This window comes from Lathamus discolor, chromosome 5 (genome assembly GCF_037157495.1).
Source record: "Lathamus discolor isolate bLatDis1 chromosome 5, bLatDis1.hap1, whole genome shotgun sequence".
In the NCBI taxonomy this organism is placed as follows: domain Eukaryota; kingdom Metazoa; phylum Chordata; class Aves; order Psittaciformes; family Psittacidae; genus Lathamus; species Lathamus discolor.
The window spans coordinates 65,546,261-65,573,939 of NC_088888.1; the positions used below are offsets into that span (position 1 = coordinate 65,546,261).

Below are 27,679 nucleotides of genomic sequence, written 5' to 3' on the forward strand. Positions count from 1 at the left end.
TAATTTCAACGCAGCGTTTTCAATATCAATTAGAAATGGTTCTTAATAACACAGACATGTTTACTTAATGATTCACTTTGCCTTAATTACACAATAACAAACTGTCGTGATTCCATCCTGCATTACTGTATATGGTCTTCTTAAAATGATTATTTCTATAGAAGATAAAAAACCTTAACTGTAGGAATACATTTTTATACCATCCCCACAGCTTTCTTATTTTAGCTGACCAGCAAGTCCCATGTTATGAAAAAGCAGATTTCTGATGTTGAAAGATACCATGGTCGTGCCTCTTCACTTCTTCTAGCTCAATCATTGGGAATTTTACTTGTTTTTCAAACCATTTGGCTACAGTGAGAAGCTGCTTCTCCTGGAACGAGCGTCCAATGAACTGAAGCCCAACTGGCAAGCCTCTCTCTGAGAGAGCTGTAGGAACACTTATAGCTGGCAGTCCTGGAACAAAAAAAAGATACACAGGAAGACTTACTATTAAACAAATCCAGCTGGAGTAATTTTTGTAATAATTCTAAGAGAACAACAATGACAAAAAAAATGTAGAGGAAAAGAACTAATTAAAACAATCTGAGTCAATGAACTAAGGATACTGCTAGGTGATAAGAAATTGGAGTGATTTAAGGAGTCAGCATCCTCTGAAAAGAAAGCCAAATCTCCTTCGAAAAAGATTTTGGTCTCTGGAAGTTGAATAGATTCATCTTATCTGCAAGCCCACACTCAGCTAAAAGGTGCCCCACTTCAAAATCTTAACATTTTAAAGCATTTAATAAATACACTATCCTTATACCTAATTATCATGGTAAGACTTAGAACACAGGGGTAAAACATCTTTATTCTAAATAAAAGGTTAAATAGCTGAAGGAAATGGACATTAAAAATGACTAGGCAGGGGAAAACCTAGTTGAATTCCTGTCCCTACTCACCAGCCATGTTTACAGCCTGTGTTAGGATGTCATCTTGCGCACTACGGGTTCTGTTGTCTTCTTTGATGAATTCTATATACGGTACTGCATCACTCAAAGTAGTAGGAGTGAGTAAAATATCAATACCACTCCTGAAAACCTTCTTAAAGTCATTAGCAATGAGACGTCTGACTTTCTGTGCCTTGACAAAGTAATTCTCATAGTTCCTAGAAAGAAATATGGACACGATGGCATGACACTAATTCAAAAAATACAGAACTTAATTTCTTAGTTCCAGTAGAAAAGACAAGCCAAGTATCCTTTTGGTTAAAAGACTTAACAGTGGAACTTGGCTTTTTGATATAACAGAAGCTTAGTCAAACATGGTGTTTATGGTCTCATAGCAATGAAGCTGTTGGAGAAAGAGGAGGTGAAGGCATACTCCTGAAGAAAGGTGAAGGGAAACAAAACCCTAGCTTACAATAATTAACTAAAACAACATTTTATGACCATTCTGCAATTAAACTGTGTACTGAATTTCACTGAAGGGCAGAGCAGCAAAGCCTAGAAATAATACAGAACTAAGCAGGACTGGAAAATAGGCATTAACCATTTAGGGTTCAATCCAACAAGATACTTAAAGCATGCAAAAAAGTCACATCATCTACAGAGGACTTAAAACTATGTATGTGTGTGTAGTGTACTTCTCTGTAGAACGCTCTAAGGACTTCATCTTTTCCTAACCTTTTTTTTTCCCCCTCATGTAAATACATGGTCTATTGATTTCTAAACCGTCTTTAAGCAGTTCTGAAGCAGAAACAAATTAGTCAGCTTTATGTCCCATTGTTCCTTTTAGCTTCATATGCAGAACTGACAAGTGTGGAATCCTTAAATTCAGAGAAGTTCAGTTTCAAAAGTAATTGCCATCTAAACCCACAGCTGTTAAAAAGAAAAAAAAGAGTATCAATAACCACTATATGCCAGTGTTCATAGATAAAACCACTAAAACTGCCTGTGTCATCTGCAAACTTACTGAGGGTGCACTTGATCTCCTTGTCCAGATCACTGATAAAAGTATTAAACAGAACTTTCTGAACAGTCACCTAGTAATTTTACAGATTTCAAAAGTAAGATAATTTTTATCTGTACAATGCAACATTCACATCAGTCACAGATGCTTCTTCTCTACTGTTTATTCTAAGAATGCTTTTGAACCCCGTCCTGTTCTTCACAAGTAATTTATTGTGGACAGGAACAGGACTCTCCAGTTCAATCTTGATGGAAGCCAATTGCACATTTCTTCACAGAAGAATGAACTACATGAATTTTAAAGCAGCCTTAGGAAATCTGAACTGGAATGTTTTAGCCAGAAGGAGAACACTTGGCAAGAGGATCGGCATTCCATAAAAGCTGGTTGTTACATACTGACTGACAACGTTCCTGTCTCTAAGAGCAACTAGAAGTCAAATCTGATGAAACTCTTGCTGACAGAGCTCTTTCTGTGGTGCACTTGCTTTAAGACTGATTACATGACTAATACTTCTGTTAGTATCTTACAAACTAAGATAGAGAAAATCAGCACTTCCACTAACAGAAATTAGGACTGCTGGATGAGGACTTAGCTATATAATACTTACTGAACTGCTAATATTAAAACTTGAAAACTAAGGAAAAAAAGGTCGAATTGATCCACGCACCAGCTTCTCTACATGGGCTGGATAAAAACCTGTCTTCTGTAAAGACATCAGTTCAGTACCTTTGCCAAATGCCTTCCTTTCCCTGTATACTGAGGCAAAGAGGTATAGCTCATTTAACTGCCATATGTTCTGGCTTCCTTTAAAAGACCTCACTAGAATGCACCAGTAGTTTTTCTATGCAGTTTTACTGACATTAATAGCTAACACAACTTTTAACACTACGACAGTAATACTTTGGTATGATTTCAATGTCATATAATAGGATAGGTTTTTGCTTAATTTAACTAATGGGTGCTAATAATACTCTATTAAGGGAAAAAAATAAACATCACCAGCTTGCTTTACTTATTTAATTCAGAAGGCTCATTGGCAACACTAAGGGAAACACTTTTGTTCATTATTAGCAGTTCAGTAGATATTATATAGCTAAAGCAAGAATAATGATACAAGTGGCTACTAGTGTAAGGATGACTGTTTTTCATGTCACAAATGACAAATAACCATTTGCTTAAAAAATTATTAACTTGGCAAATTTGAGTTTCAAGATGTTCCACTTACTGTTTCAACAAGAAATAGTTTCCTGACAGAATTCTTCCTCTTACAACATCATTAAAGCCTTCTCGTCGTGTTGCAGCATACATACTTTCTGTGGACTTGTTCATGTCAGAACGGTGTCCTGAAAAAAGGAATTTGGAAATTAATACTTTTTGTAATCCTTAAGATTTAACAACATAAGGTAATGTTAGACATAGTAATTTAATAGGCCACTGTTCGTTGCAGACTGACACGCTACTATTCTGGGAAACAACAAAGCATATTCCTGATTTATTACACAAATATTAAACAGATTTTAAGGCACTCATGTGTCTGGAAGTGAAATATATTAAACAATGCATTTAGTTGCTTATTTTTATTTGGATAAACTTTCTACTCTATTCCATCTCAGAGAAATAGCACCAAACATTCAACCAAGAAAAGCATAACTATTAAAACAAATACTTTTAAATGGCATCCAGCAATGTTTCTATTGTCTGAGAAGTTTTTTCAAAAGCCTTACCATATTCCAGTCCATCAAACCTGGCCATATTTGATGCCACTTCTGCTGCGCACAGCACATGATAGCAGACAATTGAGTAATGAGTGTGTGGTAGACTCACTTCAATTACATTAGCACCTGCATTCTTAAAGAGGTCAGCAGCCTTTGACCAGAGAGCCAGAATTTCACTAGAAAGCCCTGGTGCATGATATTCCTTAGAGAAAAACAAGAAGGGAAATGATTTTTACATATCGGTTTACTTCTAATGGCAACCAAACCGCAAATACTCCTTGCTAAAAATACATCAAAACTATTACCTCACTACTATATGACATTAAGTACTTATTAAAGTTTCTTCCACCTACTAGCTATTATACAGTCAAGCAGTATTAAATTAACAGGATTCAGTCCTCTTAGGAATATTATGTTTATCTCAGTAGGATCAACCCCCATATCGCAGACCATGGAATTTTCTTGTGAAGGAGAAATCGCCCAGTTATCCACTCATTTGCCTATACTTATGGAGACCGCACTGCCCTGCCCTGCAGTTCATGGGTAGAAACTCTTCAGGATTAAGTCCTAATACTAGGGCTGCTCTGAGTAGGAAAGATTAAAACAAATTAAGCCACAGCATATCAGCAGCAATTGGCATGCCACAGTGAAACAAATGAAACAACCCACCAAAGAACTATAATCAAGGGGTTGGGAGGAGACTTAGATAAGCCATGTTATGATAAGATAAAGATATTCTATTGAATTTCTCTATTCTTGAAGATATTTGCTTTAGTTTTAACTCACAATGTCAAGGCCATAATACTGTCTGATTTCCGAGTAGCTATGACCCATGTTTAACATATGCATGTATCTGTTCAGAATAATCTGTAGCAGTAGAAAACAACTGTCCAAAGGATATGAATAATTAATCAATACCACTATTTCATATTTATGAAAATTAAACAGTATGCAGCTAATAAATTTTACAGGCATACCATTTTTGCATTTCACAGATCCTGAATAACTGGTCAGTGGACATCTGTTTACCAAATTAAATCTTTCGGTATACCTGTTCCAGCACAGGCTCAAATACTGAGAATAAAACCAATAAATATTATGCATACTGTTCCTTTGAAGGCAGAGCCTTCGCTAAATTAAAAATAGGCTGAAGTCTGAAACATTGTACCTAAATTGCAAGTGTCCTTAGAGTTACAAACACAACTGCATAAATTAGAGGCAAGATTACAGCTGTCTTTCAATACTTAGTAGAGCTCTGATGTCACAGGTCCCTGTGCCACTCCATGGCCTCGAAAAGTCTGCTTTGTATTAACACAGTGTCATTTAGAGAAGTATTTCAAACCACTGCACAAACCAGTATTAAGAGCAACTTGTTTGAGGTTATACAGGCAACTGATGAAAGCAACAGAGAACCAAGAACTGAAGTTCCCCATTTCCTTTGGAAATTCTCAACAGTGCTTCCCACAATGACAACAAAATATTTTAGATGAAGCAATCACATATGCTTACTCTGAATCACCTGCACAGGCAACAGAGCACATACTGCTCTTTTCAGCAGCTGCTCATGCTGTCTTCACTGTTTCAAACCATGAGAGACTGGGAAGTGGTGGGCAAGAAAAGTATTTTTTTGTTGGGTGTCCTATTTACCATTCCTGTCTACAGTTTTTGACAGGATTTAAATGGTACCTTTGGAATTCCTATTGAGAGCTTGCTGACATCAGTCAAATTGGGTAGTTCGAATGGCTTAAAGTTGTCCTGAATTGTGGTAGAGTCTTTAGGATCATGTCCAGCAAGTGAACCTGAAATATAACATCATGTATGAAGAACAAGAAAATGTACATAGCCTGAATTCAATTTGTTTTGAGACAATGCTGCAAACAAAGATATTTTGTACACAAAGACATATGAAGTAGTAATACCTAACACAACTGCTGCATCATCCACACATCTGGTTAGGATTCCTGGCACATCCATGGAGTTCACTAGAGGAATGAGACCATGGCGAGAGATCAGTCCATATGTTGGCTTTAAACCTACTACACCACAGTGAGCAGCTGGGTTTCGAGTAGATCCTCCTGTGTCTGACCCTAAGGCTCTATAGTTTCAAAAGGATTATTATTAGTAAAATAATACAGAACATTTCCAAATAATAAAAGTGTATGGGTTTAAGATGCATGGATTTACAAATGCATGAATTATTCCAGATTAGAAGTCATAATCAGCCTAAATTTCAGTCTGCTCCTTATGGCTGCTATTTTTTTAATCCGTTCTCTTATTTTCCGTAGGGTGTTTGAATTAGCCAACAGGAGAGCCCAGTTCTCTTCACATAGCAGAGGCAGATAGGTAGAATTTGGGCTATCTGAATACGCCCCTAAATATCTACTTCTGACTTCTCCACTGGTCTGTTCCAATACCGAGGCTGTGAAAGCTAAGCCTCGTTATTTTCAGACATTAGTATCTTACTCAGTAGCTAATATGCCATGAAGCAGCATCTTCCAGTACACAAATAAAAAGCAACACAATATGCTTCTTGCTTTTAACAAGAGGTAATAATTTGCAAAGTCTAGGATGTTTTTCCTGTTTCCAAACCTACAAAGCATAGCATTATAGAATGCCCATCTTATAGTAGCTTAGGTGCAATTTTTAAACACAGTATATATTTTTGTTTGTTGGATGGGTTTTTGGGGGTTTTGTTTGTTTGTTTGTTTGATTCTTTGTTTGTTTTTAAGCTTTTTTTTTTTCCTTTCACAGGTCAAACTTTGCTCTTTATGAATGTAAATTTTGATTTCAAAAATTGTAATAGAATTGGAAATTTATACTGAAATGAAATCTGCTCTTATTTTATTTTTAATAATTTTAACTCAAGCACCATTTAAAAAAGTAGACAGCGTTCATCCAAATCTTTGTCAAAAATAAATGATATTTCAGAAGGAGGCACAATTTTTCTTGAAGTTGTTGTGTGACTTTTCCCATAGGCATCTGTTTCTAAGATGGTTGAACCAATTCAATCGACTTTGCTGAAGAGTATTTTTTTCAAAGCTTTTGTAACACAAAACTTCCTCTATTTTGTAGCATCTCTGTACATCCAAATCTCAAATTGAAAATATAAAGACTGGCAGTATTCCTGATACTTGAAAGAAACTAATAGAGAGGATAAACAATAGGTTACAGACAACAAAATAGTTGGACAAAAAAAAAAATAAATCTTCCTGATCTGACAAAGCGCTGAGCAGTGCAAAATAGGAGTTCAGCATGCCCAGCAATTTAACAGAAGGTGCCAGCTAGACTCTGTCAGGATCAGACCATTCTGGCTCAGGACAAGGACCAGCAGTCCTTAGAGATAGCTGCACTAAATTCAGTTTCAATAGCATTAAAATGTTGAGTAGACTACATGCTAGCAGAAGGCAATGAGATGGAGAGGTATCATCTAAAAATCATAAAATAAAATGGGTTTTGTATATAAAACCATAGTATTCCTTTAAAAAACGCCGTGATCAACACTAGCAAAAAATATTTTAGCAATAAAATAGACACTTATAATATAGTCTATAGGTAAATAAGGACACAGCCTTCTTAAGAGCCTTCTTAAACACTTAGACACCTTCCAGTTAAGAGCACAACTGAAATAATCTTCTATAAAATGTGCTCCACAATGTAGCTCTAAAAATTGCATAAAATGAAAGGTATAAACTTTTAAGGATCAGATTTAACAGTTGTACGGGAAGATAATATAGACAACTGATTTGCTAAATATGTTGCTATTCCACACAGATAATAACAACTGTTTAATTAAAAAACAAACCCTAAACCCCCCGACTAGTGTAAGTTCCTTTTAAAAAAATAACCCCAAAACCAAACAAAAAAAAAAAAAAAAACCAACCCCAACCAACCAAAACAAGAACCCAAAAACAAAAACTGCCTTCTAGCTTTTTAAAACAGACAAGTCTGTAAGTATGTCTAGTAAATATCTGTGTATCCTTTTATTGAGTCAGGGATTTGAAAGCTTTTAGATTCCAAATCTCATGTATTATTATATAACTCTGAGACAAAACAGAAGAGAGGAGGAAATATTATTATACTGTTACATATTAAAGGATCTCCTCACTTGTTGAATTACATTTTCAGTGTGTATTTGTGTAACACACTTCCTGAGGAAGAGGACGTGTCACAAATCCTATGTCAATTTTAAGAGAGTTATGCGGGAATAACAATAAAACTGTTCTTTTACTGCCATTATTATTTTATTTCATGCAGTGCAAAGTGGTCATCTCATTATGCTGAGTAATACTAAAAATTAAGAAGCCCAGATTTTCCTACCTGGATTAATTCTGGCTTTGTGATATGACACAACTAAACTAGGGATGCTGAAATAATTCTTGTGTGCCATTATAAATAACCCTTGCATTACAAATTAGATTATGGGAAAATTATAAAATTAAAACATTCCAACATATGTTGATATATTTAATGAAACAATTTTAAAAATCCTCTTACGCAAAGCAAGTGAAAGATGACACAGCAGCTGCACTGCCTCCTGAGCTTCCTCCCGTTATTACCCACTTAGAATCTTCATCCTCAGGATGGGATTTTGGGACAGGTTTTGACTTGTACTGTCTTGAATAACTCCAGGGATTTCTGACTGGTCCAAATACCCCATCTGTACTCCCAGATCTAAGAGCCAGACAGGACAAATGCAGACAGAAGTGACAGATAACAAACTGCATTCCCCAATTTTTTATTTATTTTCCTCCTAGCAAAATTGATTTCAACACAAAAAGACAATGTTACACAGAATTGTAAAGTTTCTAGATCTTCATCCCCTTATGACAGAGAAACTGAACTCGTGCCTCTGACTTCAGCTAATCCACTGAAAAGAAGGCAATCATAAAAATATAAAACTGATTTAAGCTATGTAACAATAAAGCTGCACATCTACTTCAAAATAAAGGTCTTCTGGTTTCCTAATGCTGCATTTGGAAAAGGCAAGACATGACAACAGTCTTGTGAAAAACCATGGCAATAGAGAGGGGTGGGAACAACCACTTCTCTAAATTAACACACTATTACTTGCTCTGTAGGCCTCTCTTAAGGCCACTGTTCCCTGGTTCAGTGTGACTGGCTTCTCAAAGTGCTTTCAGTCAGCTTGTGGTCAACCTAAGTGTGAGCTGTCACCAGAGGCAGAAGCGGCGGAGCTTTCCTTCTTCCTCACAACCTCCACCCCATGTTCCCCTCTGACTCCAGGGTGCCACTGTTACTGGTTAAATCATCAGACAGAGTGGGTAGTTGACAGCAGTTGAAAACTACCCATCATTCTTTGGAGCTAGATCCGCACCCTGCGTGACCTCATGGTAGACCTGTGCTGGTGCTAGCATAAGAGATCATGCAAACACAGACAGATGAGAGGCTAGCAGTGGGATAAGCCTTTTTAGGAGAACCTTGTGCTTTAACGAGTTTAGACCAGATGTAATACTGCATAATCAGGTTTATTTCAGTGCGCCTTTTCCCTGCTCTTCCTTTGAAGAGTGTTGCTTTGACTCAGAAATTACTTTATCCAAAAAAATACAGCCAAAGTATTTCCACCCTACCCATGTGAATTCCCAAGCAAACCTGATTCTGGTCAAAAACACAACAAATATTGTTTTGTACGTAACTAAAGTCCCAGACACTCCTTTTGAGACCCAACAATTGCAGTGACAGAGATTCCCATTGCTAACAGCTGAATGCTGTTCCCTGCTATAGCTTGGCTACCTTCACTGATTTGCTGGAGAATCAATTTGTGAGAGCATTTTCCAGTGTGCTCCCAACAAGAAGTCACCAACATCAGCTTAGACAATTTAAAGTGTTGCTCTAGATTAGCCTGTTTGCAGCAAACCATGGAGAACTCACACAAATTACTCCAGTTGCTGACCAGCAGAGGCACCGACTGTGATCAGGGGCATGATAACAATCAGCTAAAGACAAAAAAACCCAAAACCAACCCAGTAAGGAAGAGAGAAAAAGGCAGCAATTAATTGGTGGTGTAACCAATTATACTAACACACCACTGGATCTGAAGAAGTCTGCTTGACCCTGTCCTTCTGCAAACGCTGCACCACTTCCTCCCCCTCAAAGCAAGCTATAGTTGAACGCTATGTTCATAAAACTCAGCATTTATACTAGTTATACAACAGTATATATGCTCAAGGAAAAATCCATGCAACTCTATATACTCTTCATGAGTAAGTATTCATTATTTTCTAACCTCACAGAAGAGGAGTTAAGGATTACAGGTAGATCGGAACAGATAGTCTGTATTCTATTTAATGTGCAATCAACACATAAAAAATCATATGCATCACTCACCCCATTGCAAATTCATCTAGGTTTGTTTTTCCTAAAAGCACAGCTCCCTGATCCAGTAATTTCTGAACTACTGTAGCACTGTAAGGAGGAATATAACCTGAAAACAATCAGAACGATTAAGAGTGATTGGTGAGATAAAGCTGATTTTTATGATTAGCTACTCTGAACACTTCAAAGTTATCATTATTTCTGCAGAAGAACTGTCAGTTCACACTGCTTCAAGATAACATGAGTAATTTCCAAAATTTAACAAAGTAAACCAAATGTTGGTTTGTTTGCAGTATCTTTTTTTTTTTCCTCTTTAACCTCCACAATTTACAACCAAGTAATTCTGGATTATATATTTCTAGAGCATGGAGCTAAGACTTCACAAACAAGTTACCACAAGTGTAACAAATTACTGCATTCAGCCAATTTGCAGGAACTGTCTAAAATTAGAAGAACAAGAAACAGCTCTTCAGAGAAAAGTGCTAAGATATCTTGAATTATCTTTGGTTACCATGTAATAAAGGAGCATATGGTTAACCGCAAACTGAAATACTAATTTGCTATCCTGTGATCAAACATGTGTACCCATAACCACTTTGACCTTACATAAACCAGGATGAGAACCACGACACTTATAGGAGATCTCAGGTAGCAACCAATTCCTTCTTTAACTACTGACAGCGGTTTCTGCACCCTTACTCTCAACAGGAACAACACAGACATCACTCCTAATACTCTCAGCCACAACAGTACGATCAATCACAATGAGTCTGAGAATGTGCTTTTAATGAAAAACATCTCAGGTAATATTACTTTTTTAAAAATGGCAAAGTCATATTTTGTTTCATAGAATCACAGAATGGTTTGGGTTGGAAGGGATCTTAAAGATCATCTAGTTCCAGCTCCCTGCCATGGGCAGGGACACCTTCCACTAAACCAGGTTGCTCAAAGCCCCATCCAACCTGGCCTTGAACACTGACAGGGATGGGGCAGCCACAACTTCTCTGGGCAACCTGTGCCAGTGTTTCACTGGTTTCTTCTGCTATTAAAACAAACAAACATGATCAGATTAGGCTCCTCTTCCACAAAACTTTTCAGTTGTACTTTGTCCAGAATATAACAGACGTAAGAAATGTTTTCCACTTTTGCTTTTACTATAGAAACATTCTAACACCTTTTAAATGTTCACGGCGTGTTAATAGAAACAATGAGGTCAGGAAGCTTCAAAAAATTAAAAAAGCCTTATAGACATGTTTTTATATCAGGAACATAGAGAAAAGAATTGCTAATGTCTAATCCTCCTAAGCCATATGAGAAACTACTTAAGTCAACAATTATCAACAGAAAACAAACAAAAAAAAGATTTTCTTTGGATTTTGCTAGAGAGAACAGTACTGACTGCTCTCCTGGAGATCTAAAAGTCACATGAAGGAGAGTGTGAACTATAGAACCATTTTGTTCTAGTACACATGCTATAATAAACAATGTTGTATTAAAAGCATGGAATTGTGTGAATAAAGGAGATGATGTGCTTGCAACAAGAAAAAGATGCATCTATAATACCAGATGAGCTTGGCAGAAGAAATCAGATAAAAGTATTTTCTCAAATGAGCTCAGCTCATTTTTTGAAAATATTTAGATTTCTGGAATACTCCACTCCATAAACCCTCTCAAGAGAAGAGCAAGAACATTAAAATGAGATCTGATTTTACTTGAAAAGCTCTATTGTACCTTTTAGCATCTCTGATGCACATGTTGTCTCAATGCCAGCTGTACTAAAGTTGTCTTTTACTGCAATAGGAATTCCATCCAAAACACCCAGTGGCTGACCTGTATTGGGAATTATCGCAAAGAAAACAGAGATTAAAGCAAAGCATGCTATATGTATAGCCTTCTTACCAAATACAGTTCATTTTACACACCCTTCTGGGTGTTATTTGGAAGAAGAATGCTATCCACCACTTAGCATTTGATGGTTGCCTGTTACATTTTCAAGAATGTCCCTCCATTCTAACTCTAGCCTTCAGCATTCTGTTGAAACCACACCTGGCCCCACAGAGCAGAGCTTTGCAAATGTGATTAAGCCCACAAGACAGGTAGCTGCTATAGGTTTGCTAGCCCAAAGGAGTACTCACCTCTTCAAATATGATCATGTAATGCTTATTTCAGCCATAGGTGCTGCCTAAATCTACTCAATCCCTAGGCTGGGAGCCCTAAATGCTGTCCACCTGACACATGGAGTAGACATGATCTTAAAAAAAAAAAAAAACCAACAACCCAAAAAAACCCTGAAGCAGAGAAAATCTTCCCTAAGTGATTGATTACCTACTATCCAGAAAAAAAACGCCTATGTCAGGACGCAAACCACAATTTTCCTAAGCTGCCAGAGGACAGTAAATTTCACCCAGGAAGGAAAAAAAGTACCCCATTAGGTGAAATTACCCTTTTCCGGGATATGCAAACAAAAATGAGGATGGTCAGCCTCTAAATGCTACAGATAACAGGCCTGAATGCTGTTCTGTTCACTGACTAGTAACTCTGATTTGCAAAGTTGCTTTATTTTCATTCGCTTTCTTAACTGAAAAGCTGACAGGCTGAGCCAGGTGTTTGTCTACCCCAGCCAACAGGCTGCAGGAAACCACTGCATCTTCCCCTTTACGGTAACTGTTGGCTACCAATTCAAAATAAACTGCTGAGGGAAAGAAGAGGCAATCAGTAGCAGCAGTGCTGCTCAGGAAGCATTGAGCCTATTTATTTAATTTGCAGTGCCTGGCTTGGTCCAGGTTTTGCCTCCAATTTTGGACTGAATACACTACCTACACCGACAAGCATGCACTCGAAGCCTCAACCACAAGCCTCATCCCCTTAACAGTCAAACAAGTAGCACACACACCTGCTTTAAGAAAAGGTACTTCATCTAACATAAGGAGCTCCTCCGAAACAGCTTTTTAAAGACTAATATTAACAGAAACATACCTGTTCTGTATCTTTTCTCTGATTCTTCAGCCTGCTTCAAAGCAGTTTCTTCTGCTACGGTAATATAAGCATTAAGGAATTTTGTACTTTTGATGAGGGCAAGGCACCGCTGGCAGAGCTCCGTTGGAGAAACATGTCCTTCCTTCAGAGCTGCCGACACCTGAAAGCACAATACCCCGGCTTTCAACGCAGCCAGATAACGGAGCGCACCTCGTCGCGTTAAAGCGCGGCCAAGAAGGAGCCCTGGGGAAGGGCTCCCCCGGGCCCCGCTGCGGCTAGGCCCCTACCGCCCCGCGCTTCAGAAGGGACACATGAGGCGACAGCGCGGCGGGCCCGCTCGCCACGGTCACCTTGCGGGCCCGCCCCGCCGCCACCATCACCCCCCTCCGCGGCGCGGCGCGCTCCCCCGTGCCCTCCCCACCCCTCGGCGCGGCAGCTCTCAGGGTGCGCTGGCACCGCTCACCTCGCGGAGCGAGGCACGCAGCATGGCGGCCCGCTACCCGCAGCCTCACGCCCGCCACACCGCCACAACCCTTCCCCCGGCTCGGCGGCTGGGCGCCGCCATCTTGCTGCAACACCGAGAGGTGCCATTGGCAGGACAGCCAAGAAGACGGCCACCGATTGGCAGCGGGTGCCGCCGGGAAGAGAGGAGGAATGAGGGCAGGCCGCGCCTAGCCTCCAGGGTTGAACGCGGAGGCGAGTGGGGACCTGAGGAGCCCAGCGCAATCCCCTGGGGCTCTGGCGGCCCGGCTCCGCAGCCATGTTATCGCGGGGAGCAGCGAGCGGGTGGGCTCTGCTCGGGGCGGCGCGGGCGGGCGGGCAGCAGCGGCCGCCACCGTTCCGCGGGCTCCGCGCCTCTCCGCGAACGCGGACTGCCATGCCCTCTTGGGTCATAGACCGGTACGGCCGCAACGACGTGCTGCGCTTCACCAGGAGCATGGTGTTCCCCATCATACACTTCCCGAACGAGGTCATCATTAAGGTTCACGCTGCGAGCCTGAACCCCATCGACCTTAGCATGAGAAGTAAGTGCCGAGCCTGGGCGGTCTGGCCGGGCTGGCGCGATGGCAGAGGTTGCCTTTGGACTGCGGCTTCTATATGGTCCCCCGGCGGCCAAAATCGGCCAGATGTTGTGACCGGCCTGCCCCGGTGGGCACCTGTGTCGGCAGTGCCTCAAAGCAAGTGTTGCCCTGACTCCTGTGTGAAACCGCCTGTTTATCGGGAACCCCTTTGAAGTGCCTAGGGGTGAACGGTACAAAAAGTCGTTGCCTTTCTGAAGACGGGCGCATGTATGTTGCAGGGGCAAGCGTTTAATCTGAGTGACTAATTGCTGTTTTCTGCACGCTTGCAGCTGAGCTTCCTTCTGCTAGTAGCATGACTATGGTGGGATTTATTTCCTGGCCTTCTCCCCTGTTACCACCGTCTGAGTGGTGGTACTCTTGACCAAGAGACTAGCCTTTCCACGGAGAAGCATTCCCCCTGAGGGGTGCTGGATTTTCCTGTCTCTTTGAGGTAAATGGAGCTGAAGGTCAAAATTGCCCTAAAGTTGGCACATGCAACTAAATCAGAGTCACAGAATGGTTTGGGTTGGAAAAGACATAAAAGATCATTTGGTTCCAACCTGCTTGCCAAGGGCAGGGACACCTTCCACTAGACCAGGTTGCTGAAAGCAACGTCCAGCCTGGCCTTGGAACACTTCCAGGGATCCAAACCATATTCATTGTCATGCCCTTGCTTCCTGTGTTGGTACCTGGGCAGCTACTGTCATTTTGCCCAGGAAATCTATATCTTTCACTGACCAACTATTTGTATTGGATGCATTTAACCAGATTTTTCCCTCAGTTTCAAGGTTTGAAACACAAGAAGTAAGTTGTGGTAGCAGAAGACCTTATATTTCACATTGAAGAGTGATCAAATCAGATTCAGTAGCACATTCAGAGATGCCTGCAGGAAGCCTGCCAACAGAGCTGTAATTTGGGTTTGGGCCACTAATAAATTAATTTAAAAAAATCTTTGTATATAGTTGTGGGTTTGGTTATGGGGCATGTGCTGAGGATTCCTGTTGAATGACCTATTTGAACTGCTGGGCTACAACTGGTATTTCGAGTCTGTATTTGGAAGAAACTACATTTTCATTTTGCTTTCAAGGTGCCTGTTTTTGTGTCTGTTTCTTTAAAGTATTAAAACACATCCTAGCATAATAGGGCACGTAGGCAGACTTGTGCAAACACTTGAAAGGGCATACATGCCCGAATGCAGACTTTTTTTAGGCTGAGCAGAGTTATTAGATGGGTAATTCTGAGAGTTCGCAGCATTTAGCTGTTGCTTACTGAATGGAAGTTCAGGTTACTCACCTTAGGGGATGTGCCTTAATATTTTTTACAATAATGCTTTTTACAGTACTTTATTTGAAAAGACAAATTAGATAGGTTAGATATAAAAAAGAGGTTCTTTACTGTGAAGGTGGTGAGGCACTGGAATGGGTTGCCCAAGGAAGTTGTGAATCCTCCATCCCTGGCGGTGTTCAAGGCCAGGTTGGACAGATTCTTGGGTGACATGGTTTAGTGTGAGGTCTCCCTGCCCATGGCAGGGATGATCTTAAGGTCCTTTCCAACCCTAACTATTCTATGAAATGGGAAGTTTGGAGTTCTTTTGGATTTGTAGCTACACAGTGGTGTTGGAAAATGGAACATTTCCGGTGGACTTATTAGAATTTCTGGCAGTGTTATCACATGCTAAATATTCTTATAATGGAGAGCTATTTCCTGGGCAAATAAGTAGTGAGATTTGCTCTTTATTTGTAAATTCTATGAAAGTATAAAATATTGCAGATTCTTTTCCATGCTAAATGTGTATAATGCTCATCAGGTACTGACAGTGCTTTCTAATTGGAATTGTTCAGTTAATAAATGTAAACTCAGTATGGAATGTCATGGTTAATTTAATGTGTTGCAGGTGGTTATGGTGCAACTGCATTAAATATGAAGCGGGATCCCTTGAAACTCAAAAGCGAGGACACTGAATTTCCATTGACACTTGGTCGAGATGTCTCAGGTGTTGTTATGGAATGTGGACTGGCTGTATCTTATTTCAAACCTGGAGATGAGGTGATACCACCAATCTTTATTTTTTCCTAAATTGTATAGTTAAAATGTACTATGAGATGTTCACCTTTCATTTTCCTGTTGAGAAAATTCTTTGGTTTTTTTGTTTTTTTAATGTCGTTGCATTCTGAATGAGGCCTATCTAATGGTAAATTCCTAAATGCCTTCTTCCCTATCTTTTTTTTTCTCTGAAAAACATGGTATTTCCGAGACTTGCTTCTGCAAGTTAATTTACCTTCTGTTTTTGTTGTTTTTTTTTTTTTTTTTTGTCTATTTCAGTGGTAGCAAGAGAGGAATTTATTTGTGTACACTCATGGTTCTTCCTCATTTTTGACTGAAGATAGAATTATAACAGGATGCAGGAGGGGATTAATTTCTGTGATTTTTTTTGTAAGTTACTTAGGGTAGGAACTCTGGCATAATGCAAGAAGCACTTTCTGAGGCCCCCCATAAGTACTGATACTGTTTTCTTTCACCATCAGCAGTTGCTTTCACATCTTACCACGTTTAGTATAGCAATTTCTGATTACACACACACGTGCACACCTTGCCTACCCCACCCTGTACCCCATCCCCTCCAATATGGGCTTTCCTGGCATGGAAGTAGTTTGGGGGGTTTGAAAAAATTGTGTCTTATACACAGTGTGGTAAAATTTATTCACATACCTCTATAGTCGTTCATTTAGTCAGTCTTGTAATGGTTTTTTGTTTTGGGGAGAGTAAGCTAAAACTGGTTTCTGCTAAGCAATAGTGAGGACATTCTGCAAATTGGAAAAAAAAAACCAAAACAATTTCTTCAATGAAGAAAGCTTATCTGTAGGTACAATCATGTGCGAAGTCCACACAACCTGATAGCTGTTTTCTGTTTGGTTTTAGGTGTGGGCAGCAATTCCTCCATGGAAACAGGGCACACTGTCAGAGTTTGTGGTTGCTAGTGGAAACGAGGTAAACGTTCAAAAATGTGGCTAATAGACAAAAAAACAATGTTGTAAGGACTGGCATTTTTTTTCATCAATGTCTGAGTAACTGTTTATTTCTTAGTGCTTGGCTTGGTTTAGATTCCAGCTAGTTACAAAGATAGTTGAAAATGTGGAATACAAAATCTGCAACTTGGTAAAGCTTATTTAAATATTTCATTATTAAGTAGGATCTGCTGTGTGACTTACATATGATTGATTTTATTCCAGGTGTCTTTTAAGCCAAAGTGTCTCAGTCACATAGAAGCTGCCTCCTTACCATACGTAGGTCTCACAGCGTGGTCTGCTGTTAACCAGGTTGGAGGACTGAACCAAAGTAATTGCAGTGGGAAAAGGTGAGTAGGTAGTTCTGATGCTAAAACTTTATGGTTCGTTTTTATACCGATTAGCTGCTTCTAAGACATGTCTGTCCAGCAATGAAGAAGACTCTTAGACCATGATGTTCACAAAGCCCAGCTGGCTGAAGATGTTAGCTTGAATCTACACACTGCTGACAGAGATGTCTTTCAGAGGGAGACTCAGATGAGGACCCTAACTGAAGTGTACCTCCTCACTTGCTGCTTGTTTCCTCTATATAGAGGTAGTTCAATGCGTATCTAATGTACAGAGAATTTAAGAGTGGTATCTTTAGGAATTTATAGGGACTTTGCCTTTCTGCCTGCTAGGACAGCTACCAAATGCAGTATCTTCTCTGAGTTACTTTGGCAACTCACAAAACCTCTCAAGCACAGAGGTGTGGTTCTCTCAGTTCCTGCATGTGTGGGCCATTTGGAGCAGACTGGTTTTCCAGCTTTTCAGGAAGAAATGAGCAGGTGACTGGGTCTCATTTGGGCTGTAGGCCAGAACTTAAATGAGGTCAGGAATGCAGAAGAGGAAAACGTGAAAGATAAGCAGCCAAATCAAACAGAAAAATGGGCTTTGTTTATCAGGCTCTGGTCAGACATTAGCAGATGGAGGACAGAAGACAAAAAATGCATTGAATGATTAGATCAGGTACCATTTTTCTCCTGACAGTTGAAATTTGTGATTTGTTTGGCCTTTGGATGTTTGTGTAAACAGATAGCAAAATGTTCAGAATGGAAAGAAGGGCAAAACTAAAAATACCAAAATCGGGGAAAAAAAATTACTATGTTGCACCAAAAATTTAGGTCATAGAGTAATTACTGGGCAGTAGGAGTCTAGATGCCTGACCTCTTATCTTGGGTCTTCACTTGTAATGCAATATGTTCTAAAGGACACTAGATTTACTGAAATTCTTCACCTGAATCTTTAGAAGATAATAGATTGAGTAGTTGTATGTCATGGTAAATTTCATCATGAAAATATCAGATGACTGTTCTGAAGATAAATAATGCTTTGAGAAAATGAAATTGCAAAATTTAAAGCAATTTCAAAGAGACATCACTGAAATTAACTTCCAGCTAGTGACAAAATTCTAGTTATGTTGCATTCCATTTCATTCTTTGGTATTTAGACTTCTTCTTTTTAATCTTAACTTTCACATATAAATAGAATTAACCTAAAGATATATTGGTAGGCTAGCCTTGTTTAAAGTATCTTTCTAATCTTCAGGTAAGTGTTTACAGTTAAAAGTGAAATTCAAGCTGCATTATATAGTGTCTTTACATTTGATATTTACTTTTGTGTTCCCAATATTTAATTTCTCTGTCAGCAAAAAACATTTTAATGTACTTAAAAAATTATGTTTCCCATCTAGTCATCTTGAATTGTAAAAACAGCAGAAAATTACTTAAATGATGGTAGCTTTTTTCCCTGAAAAATATATTGTAGGAAAATATATAAAATTAATTTAAAGGCCTATGCGAAAGTACATTCCATGAACTTTACTCTCTCAAGACAGTAATTTCAAAAGACAAGAATTTACATCTTAATTTCTTGAAATAATTTAACATGTTTGGCAAGAAGTTACCTATATATGTGATTTTACCTTGGTCTTTTTGTTTCCTGTAGGTGTATGTAAATAGCTATGTATGTGTGTATGTACACACACAACAGTGTGTCTTAACTTTGAAAGAGCAGTTGTATTCCTTGATGAAAGCTACTTCACTGGTACTTTATTGCAGTGTTAAGACATCTTAGAGCAAGATTTTTCTGTTGGTGTGTATTGTTTTCTTTGCCTCTTTAAGGTGCAAGGGTTGGCTAACCAGAAATACTTGCTAATAGTCCAGCATGCTGATCTGTCAGGAGTATCTGCTGCATCTGCACACACTTTCACAGACTTCGTTTTTACAAGTTACCTGAAGCGTGCTCGCAGTGTTTGTGCTGTCTCCTGCTTCACTATGACCCTAGTTGTTTCTCCGTAATTTCTATCCAGGACCACTGTAATTTATGTCAATATTCTTGCACAAGCTAAAAGTGAATGTTCTTGTTATCCAAAATGTTCTGAATGACTCTGCTGTTTTGAAGTTCTCTGGATAATACCTGGAGACCTTCTGGTACATGCCAGTGTCCTGTTTCAGTAGAAAGGTGATATGTTTGTTCAACAGCAGTGTGAAGTATCTTGCTTGCTGTATTCAGAAAAAGCACGATAAAAACAAACCTGACAATTTGGGAAATTCTTGAAAACATTTACATTAATAGTAAGTAGAGGCTTTTATATTAAATAAAGTGTTATTATTTTATGCGTTTTAAGTATGCTGGGCAGAGACGCTGGATTCTGTTGCTGTAAGTTATTAAACGTACACTCCTGGTTTATATTGTTTCAGTGAAAATTTGAATGAAACTCCGAGAAAATATTCTTTTCAGATTCTGTATTATTTCATAATTTTATCTGTTGAGAAGCACAAAGTGAATGAGGTTGCAAAACTTCTTGATAGAGTGAATGCTCCTTGGTACAGGAATTAATCTCTTAGGGATTTTATTGGCATAATCAAATAAAATTTAGTTATATATACATATATAAAATTGAAATACTCAAGAAATACAGTGCATTGGTGTATAGCTGAGTCGCTGAAAATTTCTAGTTGTTTATAGTCTGGAGAAAATGTTAGTCCTTGATCTGTACACCTACTCCCCACCTCCTGTCTTTTGCGGGGACACACGCAGCTGAAACAGGTCCTGGCTCTCTGATTCGAGTTCCTGACCATACCATAATTCCAAGAGGTGCCCAAGGAGAAGGTCTAAGCTCCTATGGTATGCTCATCTGGAGAGATCTGCTGACTCTCTGACCATTTGAACTACTAAAGCCTTATATAGGGCTTGGTGAATACTGTCTTGAATTATGTGCCTTTGTCAGAAGGGAGTAAAGCGTGGAGTATGAACATTTGTTTTGTTCTTTTGAGAGAATAGGTTCTCTTGGACCTCTCTTCAGGTCAAATAATTTGTTAGTTTGTTCCTTGTGCACGTGTTTATATATATGTTTATTCCTGAGCTGACAAACAGGTAGTTTCTCTGGTATGTTTTCTTCTGGCTGTATTTTCCTGAGGCAATACAAACAATACTGTGCCTGCTTTGGCACTTTCCACCATCTGTATTCCTTTATTACCATCCTGACAGGTCCTGACCCTTCAAATGCTTCCCCACTTCCTTGTGTTCTGCCAAACAATGTGTCTTGCTGTCCTCAGTGCTGTATAAATGCTGAGTGGTTGAGCTGCGGCACATGGATATCCTGTGCAGACGTAGTTGGTCTCTGAAGCAAAGAGTTTCTTGAAGTCACAGTGTATGGAGAAAGCTTTAATAATTTGAAGGTTTGGTAGAAAATAGCCCACATAACATAGGAACAAACCACATCTGGAAAGTATGAAGAACCTCAAGGACTTCTACTGAACTGGAAAACAAAACAAAACAAAAACAAACAAACAAAAACAGACAAAAAAATCCAAGCCAAGTAGTTCCCCAAAACTGAAAATATTCCCTGAATTCTCGAGCCAGATGTCCATTTTTAAATTACATCTTTCTCCAGAATTTGTAGTGCAAGAAACGCGCTTTCAGCAGGGAATAAAATTGGAAAGGCAGTTTGACAAGTTTGGATTTTTTTTTGGAAGGGTTTTATTGTGACTGTCCTTTGTGAGGATGAAGATGGGCTTAACCCAGTATCTTGAGTGTAACATCCCTGAGCCTTTTCAAGTATAATAAAATCTAAATGTGAATGTTGCTTCAGGCATCTGTCATTGGAAGCATGGTTCTGAGGATAAGTACATTTTGGCAGATTTAAAAGCTGCAGGCATTGTGGTTTCATATTCTTTATCTGGATTTTGCAGCTTGGATCAGTGAAATAGGCAGGAACGGAATCTGATCAGTTACAAAAAAGGAAGCGTTTTAAAATGGATGCTGTGACCAAAGCCAAGTCTGTTAGGTTACTTCAAAGAATTTATGTAAACTGAGACTCCAGATTGTATAGTACAGTTTTGCAATGTAAAAAGCAATTTCTTTCAACATCCAGCACAGTGAGATTTAAGACAGGAACATCACCAGCTTCCAAAGGTACTGAATTTTTCTGGCAAACAGAAGTCTTGAGAAACATGATGTTCCCTAATCCTATGCCAAGACTTCATCTTCGTTTTGGATCTGCCTTTGTCCTAGAATTAGCAAATGGGTCCAGAGTCCAAGCACTGTTTCTGGCTTTGGCACCAAGTCTTTCTTACACTTTGTGAAGCTTAATTATTTAATTAAAATTTCTGGATGAAATTTCTGAACATAATTTCTGAAATTAGGCTGCCAGCTGTAAGGTTCTCACACAACTGAGCTTGCATTCATTTTCATGAAATTTAGGGTAGTGTGTTCAGTTAATGAACTCTCACTTGCTAATAATTTGGTAATACACTCCTAATCCTCACCGTGTGCCAGTTTTCGGTAGAAAAATTCTACTGTCTTTTTTACTGAAGAGAAAGGCAGATAATTTAATAGAACTTAGATTTGTTTATGGCAAGGCTACTTCATTGTATTTTGGGGGGTTTAGATAAATAGTATACTATATGGAAAACTATGTTCTCTATAATCTGAAGTTCCCAATCTCCCTACAATGTAATACTAAACTACTTTTTCTTTAGATAATGCCAATTTTTATAAAATGATGCTGAATTTTTTTTTTTTTTTTTTTACTTTTTTTCTTTTCCTTTTTTTTTTTTTTTCCACTTTAGGAGGTACAACAGTGGAGTCTGGGAGAATGAAAGACTCTTAACTGATTTTGTCCCGAACTAAGCAATTCTGTTTGAGAAAGTAAGGACAAGGACAGGGTTTTTGTGTGATAAATGTTACTGCCTGACAGCTCCACTGCCTGGGTTTAGTGGAAGGTACATCTGAGAAAGTCTCATTGGCTGTGCTGAGATAATGCTCTTGGCACAGGAAACAGGTAGTGAATAATGTTAAGTCACATTATTCACCATCTGAAGAGTTAACCACTAAGTAACACTGAGTAACAAATACAGTCTTCTGCTTAAAATAATTTGATGTCAGAGATGTGTAAGAAGCATTAGAATACATTGTTATAATAGTTTATTTAAAAAACTATTTAATATATTTTAATTTTCTCTTACAGAGTATTAATATTAGGAGCTTCAGGAGGAGTTGGTACATTTGCTGTACAGGTAATATAAACCAGCATGCCCAGGGTGCGTCTTCAAACTATTCAGTATTAACAAAAAGAATGAACAGAAGGGAACTGAGGAAAGGAATAGTGAAATTGCAAGCCAGTGCAGTCGATCTGTCTGATCGATCTGATTGGTCTGATTGATACTGCCAGAAGTGTAATATTTTCAGATTCATTTGCCTTCCGTGTTACACTGTGTTGGTTTAGAATAGGGAGCAGGGACTTTCAAAGACAGGAGTGGTGAGTATCGTTGTGTGTTGGAGTAGGTCGTGAAAGATCGCATTTCACAGTTTGAGTGCAGGAAATCTCTTAATTGGTGTAACGTGAAATAGGTGGCCTGTTTTTGTTATCTTTCAGTCAGCTCTGCTCCGTAATATGAAAAGAACTTGGTGTACAAGTAGAAAAATTGATTGAGAATGTATCATCTACCATGACTGTTTCAGATGCTCAAATGATATGAGAGGCACCAGGCTTTTATGTGCAGTGTATGTAAAACTCAGTGGCTTAGATGAACCTTCCCTCACTGTCTTTGCCCTGCTGCCCTTCTGTCTGTCTTCATTCTGGTAGCTCTAAGCTTCAGAGAGTCAATATGCTCTTTTATTTATACATGAATTGTGGAGCATCCTCTTTTCATGCTGTTCTTTAATTTGGGGATTTTGTTTCTAATCGGCATTGTATCATGCCGAAACATCTTGAGAATATGAAAAAAATACTGAAATTTGGTGATGACATCACTGTGTTCCATGTTACTAGACTATAAACATAGTGGTTTTCAAGAGGCTTTCGTGAGAATATTTAGTGGTATGCTATGCCTGATTCATGATAAATAAAGTGGTTCAATTAGATCAGTATGAAAGGCCTACCAGCCACTGACTAGTTGCAATTTCTACCTGATTAATTCTGAGTAAACTATGTTCATTAATCCAGAGTAAATGTAAAAACAGTTACTGTGAGCAGAAAATGAGGTTACAAAACTAGAAAAATCCTTTATTTTCCTATAGCCTTTGGAGTAGAAAATAATCTGATATCATCCCTGTGGTAAATCAGGTGACTTCCTTCTTTTTCTCATTATTGATATTTAAGTTACTTACAGTGAAGTAGATGCATGAAATAATGAATAGGTAGGAACATAAAATAATTTAAAATACTTACAAATATTTAGTGGTTGATCTGGTGACAGTTTTGTAGACTGGTAACTTGGACAGTACTTCTTGGTATGTATTTAGCTGTCAGATTCAGATGGCAAACTGATATTTTATTTGAAGCTTTACTTATCCTGTGACCTGATATCTCTAAGTGGCATTAAAAACCACACTCCTTCCTCCACACCAACTTCTCCCTCCCCAAAGCCTCCTTAAATACTGATAAATTCTTACCACTGTTTGTCTGTGGGATGTGTGACAAATTATGCTGTGTTAGAACACAGTCCCCCTGCTAAAGGTGATTATTTATTATATAATGATCTTTTAAAGTTGTTCTCAATGTTTCACTAGATTTTAAACTTTGGACTTCTTTTTTTATATGCTTGTTTTCAGCTAGTGAAGGCCTGGGGTGCTCACGTGACAGCAGTTTGTTCTCATGATGCCAGCACACTGGTGAAAAAACTCGGAGCAGATGATGTGATTGATTACAAATCTGGAAATCTGGAAGAGCAGCTTAAAACGTTACCCTTGTACGTGTTTGTGTTGCTTAATACTGAGATGAAGGAGTTGGCGGTTAGACCTGCCTTTTGATTGCTTGACTCCAGGCTGTCAGAACTCCCTCCTTTTTTGTTATTCTTCACTGGGGTTTTTTTTGGTTTTGGTTGTTGAGGTGTTTTGGGTTTTTTTCCCAATTTCTAAAGCATTACTTTGTAAAGCAAATTCATCCCACCCCTTTTTGAATACAGTTTGCCAAGTGAGTATCCCAAGCACAAATTTCATTGTAAGACTAAGCCAGTTAATTGGGCTTGTGGAGGCAAGCTCACTTTCACATGCCTCTGTTCAATGACTGTGAACAGTTTTGTCAGGATCTTGGAGCATTTATAAAGAATAAGTGAAATGAACAAATGAAAGTAATTCTCAGAAATCCTGTGTGAGGTTAGTAAATAGTAACCTTCCCTCTTCTAGTGGGAAGAACTATGTCATTAAGCAGTTAAGTGACTTGCCTGAGGGTCTTTAGCCACTCTGTAACTCAGCTGGGAGTAATTTCTCTTCTGTAACATTGGGTACAGCTGCCTCTGATAAACAATCACACTTATCTTGTCACAGCAGTTATGTTTAAAGTAGTTTGGAGGTTTTTTCTAGAACTGAAGTTTTTTTTGCTTTTGTAATCTTTGCATTTGTTTAAACTTAGCTTACTGTGACTTGTATTTAAATATGGTATTTACGCTGCTCTTTTTAGCTATATTGGGTTAACTTTCTGGGAGGGGAAGTAGAACTTGTTCAATCTATGAAAGAATCTTACTGATAACTGCTAAGAAGACATGTGCCCTTTAGCTGATTGTCAGCAGGATTGAGGTCGGCTGTGAGGGCACTAGCTCTTTCTGTATGGGCAGGACCTGCAGCTACACAGTTTGCAAGCAGTGGTAAATTTGCCTTTATGCAGTTTAACATCTTAAATACAGAAAACCCATTCTAGCAAGTGACCTTTTTAGGAGGTATCAACAGCAGTTTTATGATATGGCTAAGCTTATCAGTTAGGTATACTGAGAGGGATGTTCCTACTTCCCTTTTCAGTTGTACTGGCTCTTCAGACCCCATAGTGAGCTAGTTTTTCCTGGAGCATTAGTTCTCATTATTTTAATTTCTCATGACAGCTAACTGTTAGTTAGGTTGGCTAAACTTTAACATGAAATTATATCCTTGGAAGACAGGCAGGAAAACTGTCTTCCCAGAGATGAGAACTTTTCTATTTAATTTGCATATTTTTTTTCCCTTTTACTCGTGAGTTCCTCAGATGTATGTGCAAATATCTTTTGCAGTTTGGAGATTGCTGGAAATTTACAAATGAAAATGAGAATGAGGTGTGCATCTAATAGTGTAGGTGCATAGCTCCCTGTTGGCCTACTCAGCCTTTACAGGCTCACATGCCTGGGAAAGTGAGAAGGAAGGCTGAAACTGTGGCTTGTTGCCAGAGGCTGCATATACCCATTCCATGGGGGGAAGGTTTTAGACTCATTGCATTGTTAGGTTTTATGTCAGATAGGTAGATGGGGAGGAAAGAGCTGGCAGTGGAAGTAGAATGCCCCCAAAATTAATTAGGAGGTCAAAAAAGCCTTTTGGAAGTGAAGCTGAGGGTTGTGTCACAGAAAGGATGTGAGGAGGTAAGGGTTAGTAATTTGTTTATGTAACTTTGACCACTGGAATTGACTTTCCCTTGAGAACAGCACGTACAGGAGATGTTACTAGTCAGGGCGTGAGTGCAGACTAGTTTTTACATTCATGTACCATATTGTTAAATGCTAGGACCAGACCTCAGGACTGCTGTACTAGTCTCAGTGGGAGGGAGATAGAGCTCTAAGCTTTAAGCAAGTAGAGAATGTAGTTGTGCATGTAAGAGTCTGCTTTTTGGAGTTTAAGTGAGGTTTAAGTTCTCTGAATAGGTTGTGTCTGCTATGCAGTGAATGGGCAATACCCTGTAAATATGTTTCCCATTGTACAGTAAATAAAGCTGGATTTGGCTGAAGTCTGGGGACTTTCTTTCCACTGTCTTGAAAGCAGATTATTTTATTTCATTGCGCTGACATGTTAAAATGTAAACTATAGCAAAATTTCTGATATGAATTAGCTTAATTATGATGAAATTATTTTTCCCATATTGTGATTTTAAACCTGTTCTTTACATGTCTGCAGATTTGATTTCATCCTAGATAATGTTGGTGGATCCACTGAGAAGTGGGCTCTAGATCTCCTGAAGAAGTGGTCAGGAGCAACATATGTTACCTTAGTAACACCTTTCCTGATCAATATGGACAGACTTGGAGTGGCTGATGGCATGTTACAAACGGGATTCACTGTTGGTTCCAAAACTGTAAAGGTATCTTACATATTTAATCTTATGTAGTACTCTGGTGGCTTCCTTTGCGGCATGGATGCTAGTGATGTGGTTCTTCTAGAGGCATCTGTTGTATATTCCTCATATAGCATTAAGTAGACTTCAGATGCATTTCTATTCTTTCCTTCTTTCTTGAACTGAAAAAAAAAAAAAAAAGAAGGGGTGGTAGTGATTGATGTATGTGGTAGTTTGGGGTGCTTTGAAGTTTTGATTCCTTATTGTGCTTTTTCACTGTGGCCTTTTCCATATGGGCTCCCTAGTGAGTCCTGCTGACAGCTAGTGTTTCATAGTAAACAGAGCAAATCCCTGCCTCATTGTAGTGTGGGTAATTTTGCTACTTGCTTTAGGCTGCTCAGGCTTTCTCTCAAAACATTTTTCCATGACTGGTTCTCTTCATCCTATTCCAGCACCAGAGAGTAATAAAAGTGGTTGAGGGTGGCTAGAAAGTCTTTCATCCCTTTCATGTTCATGTGTCTGGATGGTGATACTGATTTTTTTTCTGGTTTTCATAAGTGGATCTTAAAACATTCTGCCAGTGGCCAGATCAGTGAGGCTTCTTAGAACTTTTGTCTTTCTTCTCTCAACATGTGTACTTGCTCTCCAAATGAATGCATTTCAAGCAGTTGCTATGGTATTCCTGTGATGCCATGGTTGAATGAGATTCTAAGTCCTGCGCAAGTACTTTCAAAGGCAGGCTCAAAAACAAAATGAGAAGGCTGGAAAGAAATCATAGATAATGTAATATTTCTCAGAGTGTATGTTTCCTTGGTGGGGAGCATTGTATGCCACGTATTAAAAGTCATCTCTCTTTGGCAGATGATGGCTGATGGCTTTTATTCCTATAATGACTTACTCAGAGGAGGTGCTCTTCACTTGTGCTTGTGAGATCTTCCCAAAATACTTTTCATGTGAGCTGCCATATGTCATTGGATGGGGAGGACTTTGGCAGATGTGATGGTGGAAAGTTTAATTGCTGACACTGAGGTGTAAGGTTCTGAATGTCACATTGCTGGGTTTCTTTCACCCCCTTTGTGAAAGTGTATAAAT

The 27,679-nt window shown here is 38.9% G+C and overlaps 2 protein-coding genes across 5 annotated transcripts in view; one reads left to right on the forward strand and one right to left on the reverse strand.

Moving 5' to 3' along the window:
• QRSL1 (glutaminyl-tRNA amidotransferase subunit QRSL1) lies at positions 1 to 13,552 on the reverse strand. 2 transcript variants are annotated; one of them, XM_065681123.1, is made up of 11 exons: positions 13,432 to 13,548; positions 12,969 to 13,128; positions 11,724 to 11,822; positions 10,005 to 10,101; positions 8,157 to 8,333; positions 5,582 to 5,757; positions 5,349 to 5,461; positions 3,672 to 3,864; positions 3,173 to 3,290; positions 939 to 1,144; positions 1 to 453 (listed from the first exon to the last, which is right to left on the reverse strand). In XM_065681123.1, the coding sequence occupies exons 1-11, from the start codon at positions 13,453 to 13,455 to the stop codon at positions 245 to 247; spliced, it is 1,572 nt and encodes a 523-aa protein (XP_065537195.1). In that variant the 5' UTR covers positions 13,456 to 13,548; the 3' UTR covers positions 1 to 244. The 2 variants fall into 2 exon arrangements, with proteins under 2 accessions (XP_065537195.1, XP_065537196.1); XM_065681124.1 differs by lacking the exons at positions 1 to 453; positions 939 to 1,144 and adding an exon at positions 1,151 to 1,856 and having other exon boundaries at positions 13,432 to 13,552.
• RTN4IP1 (reticulon 4 interacting protein 1) overlaps positions 13,450 to 27,679 on the forward strand; it is a 26,198-nt gene continuing 11,968 nt past the window's right edge. The window contains exons 1-8 of one of the 3 annotated variants that reach the window (XM_065681126.1): positions 13,450 to 13,993; positions 15,924 to 16,075; positions 16,949 to 17,017; positions 17,260 to 17,384; positions 22,547 to 22,595; positions 24,133 to 24,269; positions 26,431 to 26,614; positions 27,449 to 27,540. In XM_065681126.1, coding sequence (XP_065537198.1) covers positions 13,729 to 13,993; positions 15,924 to 16,075; positions 16,949 to 17,017; positions 17,260 to 17,384; positions 22,547 to 22,595; positions 24,133 to 24,269; positions 26,431 to 26,614; positions 27,449 to 27,517 — 1,050 coding nt within the window. In that variant the 5' untranslated portion in view covers positions 13,450 to 13,728 and the 3' untranslated portion in view covers positions 27,518 to 27,540. Of the gene's footprint in view, positions 13,994 to 14,324; positions 14,481 to 15,923; positions 16,076 to 16,948; positions 17,018 to 17,259; positions 17,385 to 22,546; positions 22,596 to 24,132; positions 24,270 to 26,430; positions 26,615 to 27,448; positions 27,541 to 27,679 lie in introns of those variants that run through there. The other 2 variants (XM_065681125.1, XM_065681127.1) reach the window with 2 other exon arrangements.

Excerpts from the sequence above, each read along its gene's own strand:
- QRSL1 (XM_065681123.1), bottom strand. The coding sequence starts at position 13,455 with ATGCTGCGTGCCTCGCTCCGCGAG. Across the intron at positions 8,334-10,004 it reads CTAGATGAATTTGCAATGGG|ATCTGGGAGTACAGATGGGG; the intron begins GTGAGTGATGCA and ends TCTGGCTCTTAG. Across the intron at positions 5,462-5,581 it reads TGATGCAGCAGTTGTGTTAG|GTTCACTTGCTGGACATGAT; the intron begins GTATTACTACTT and ends GTTATATTTCAG.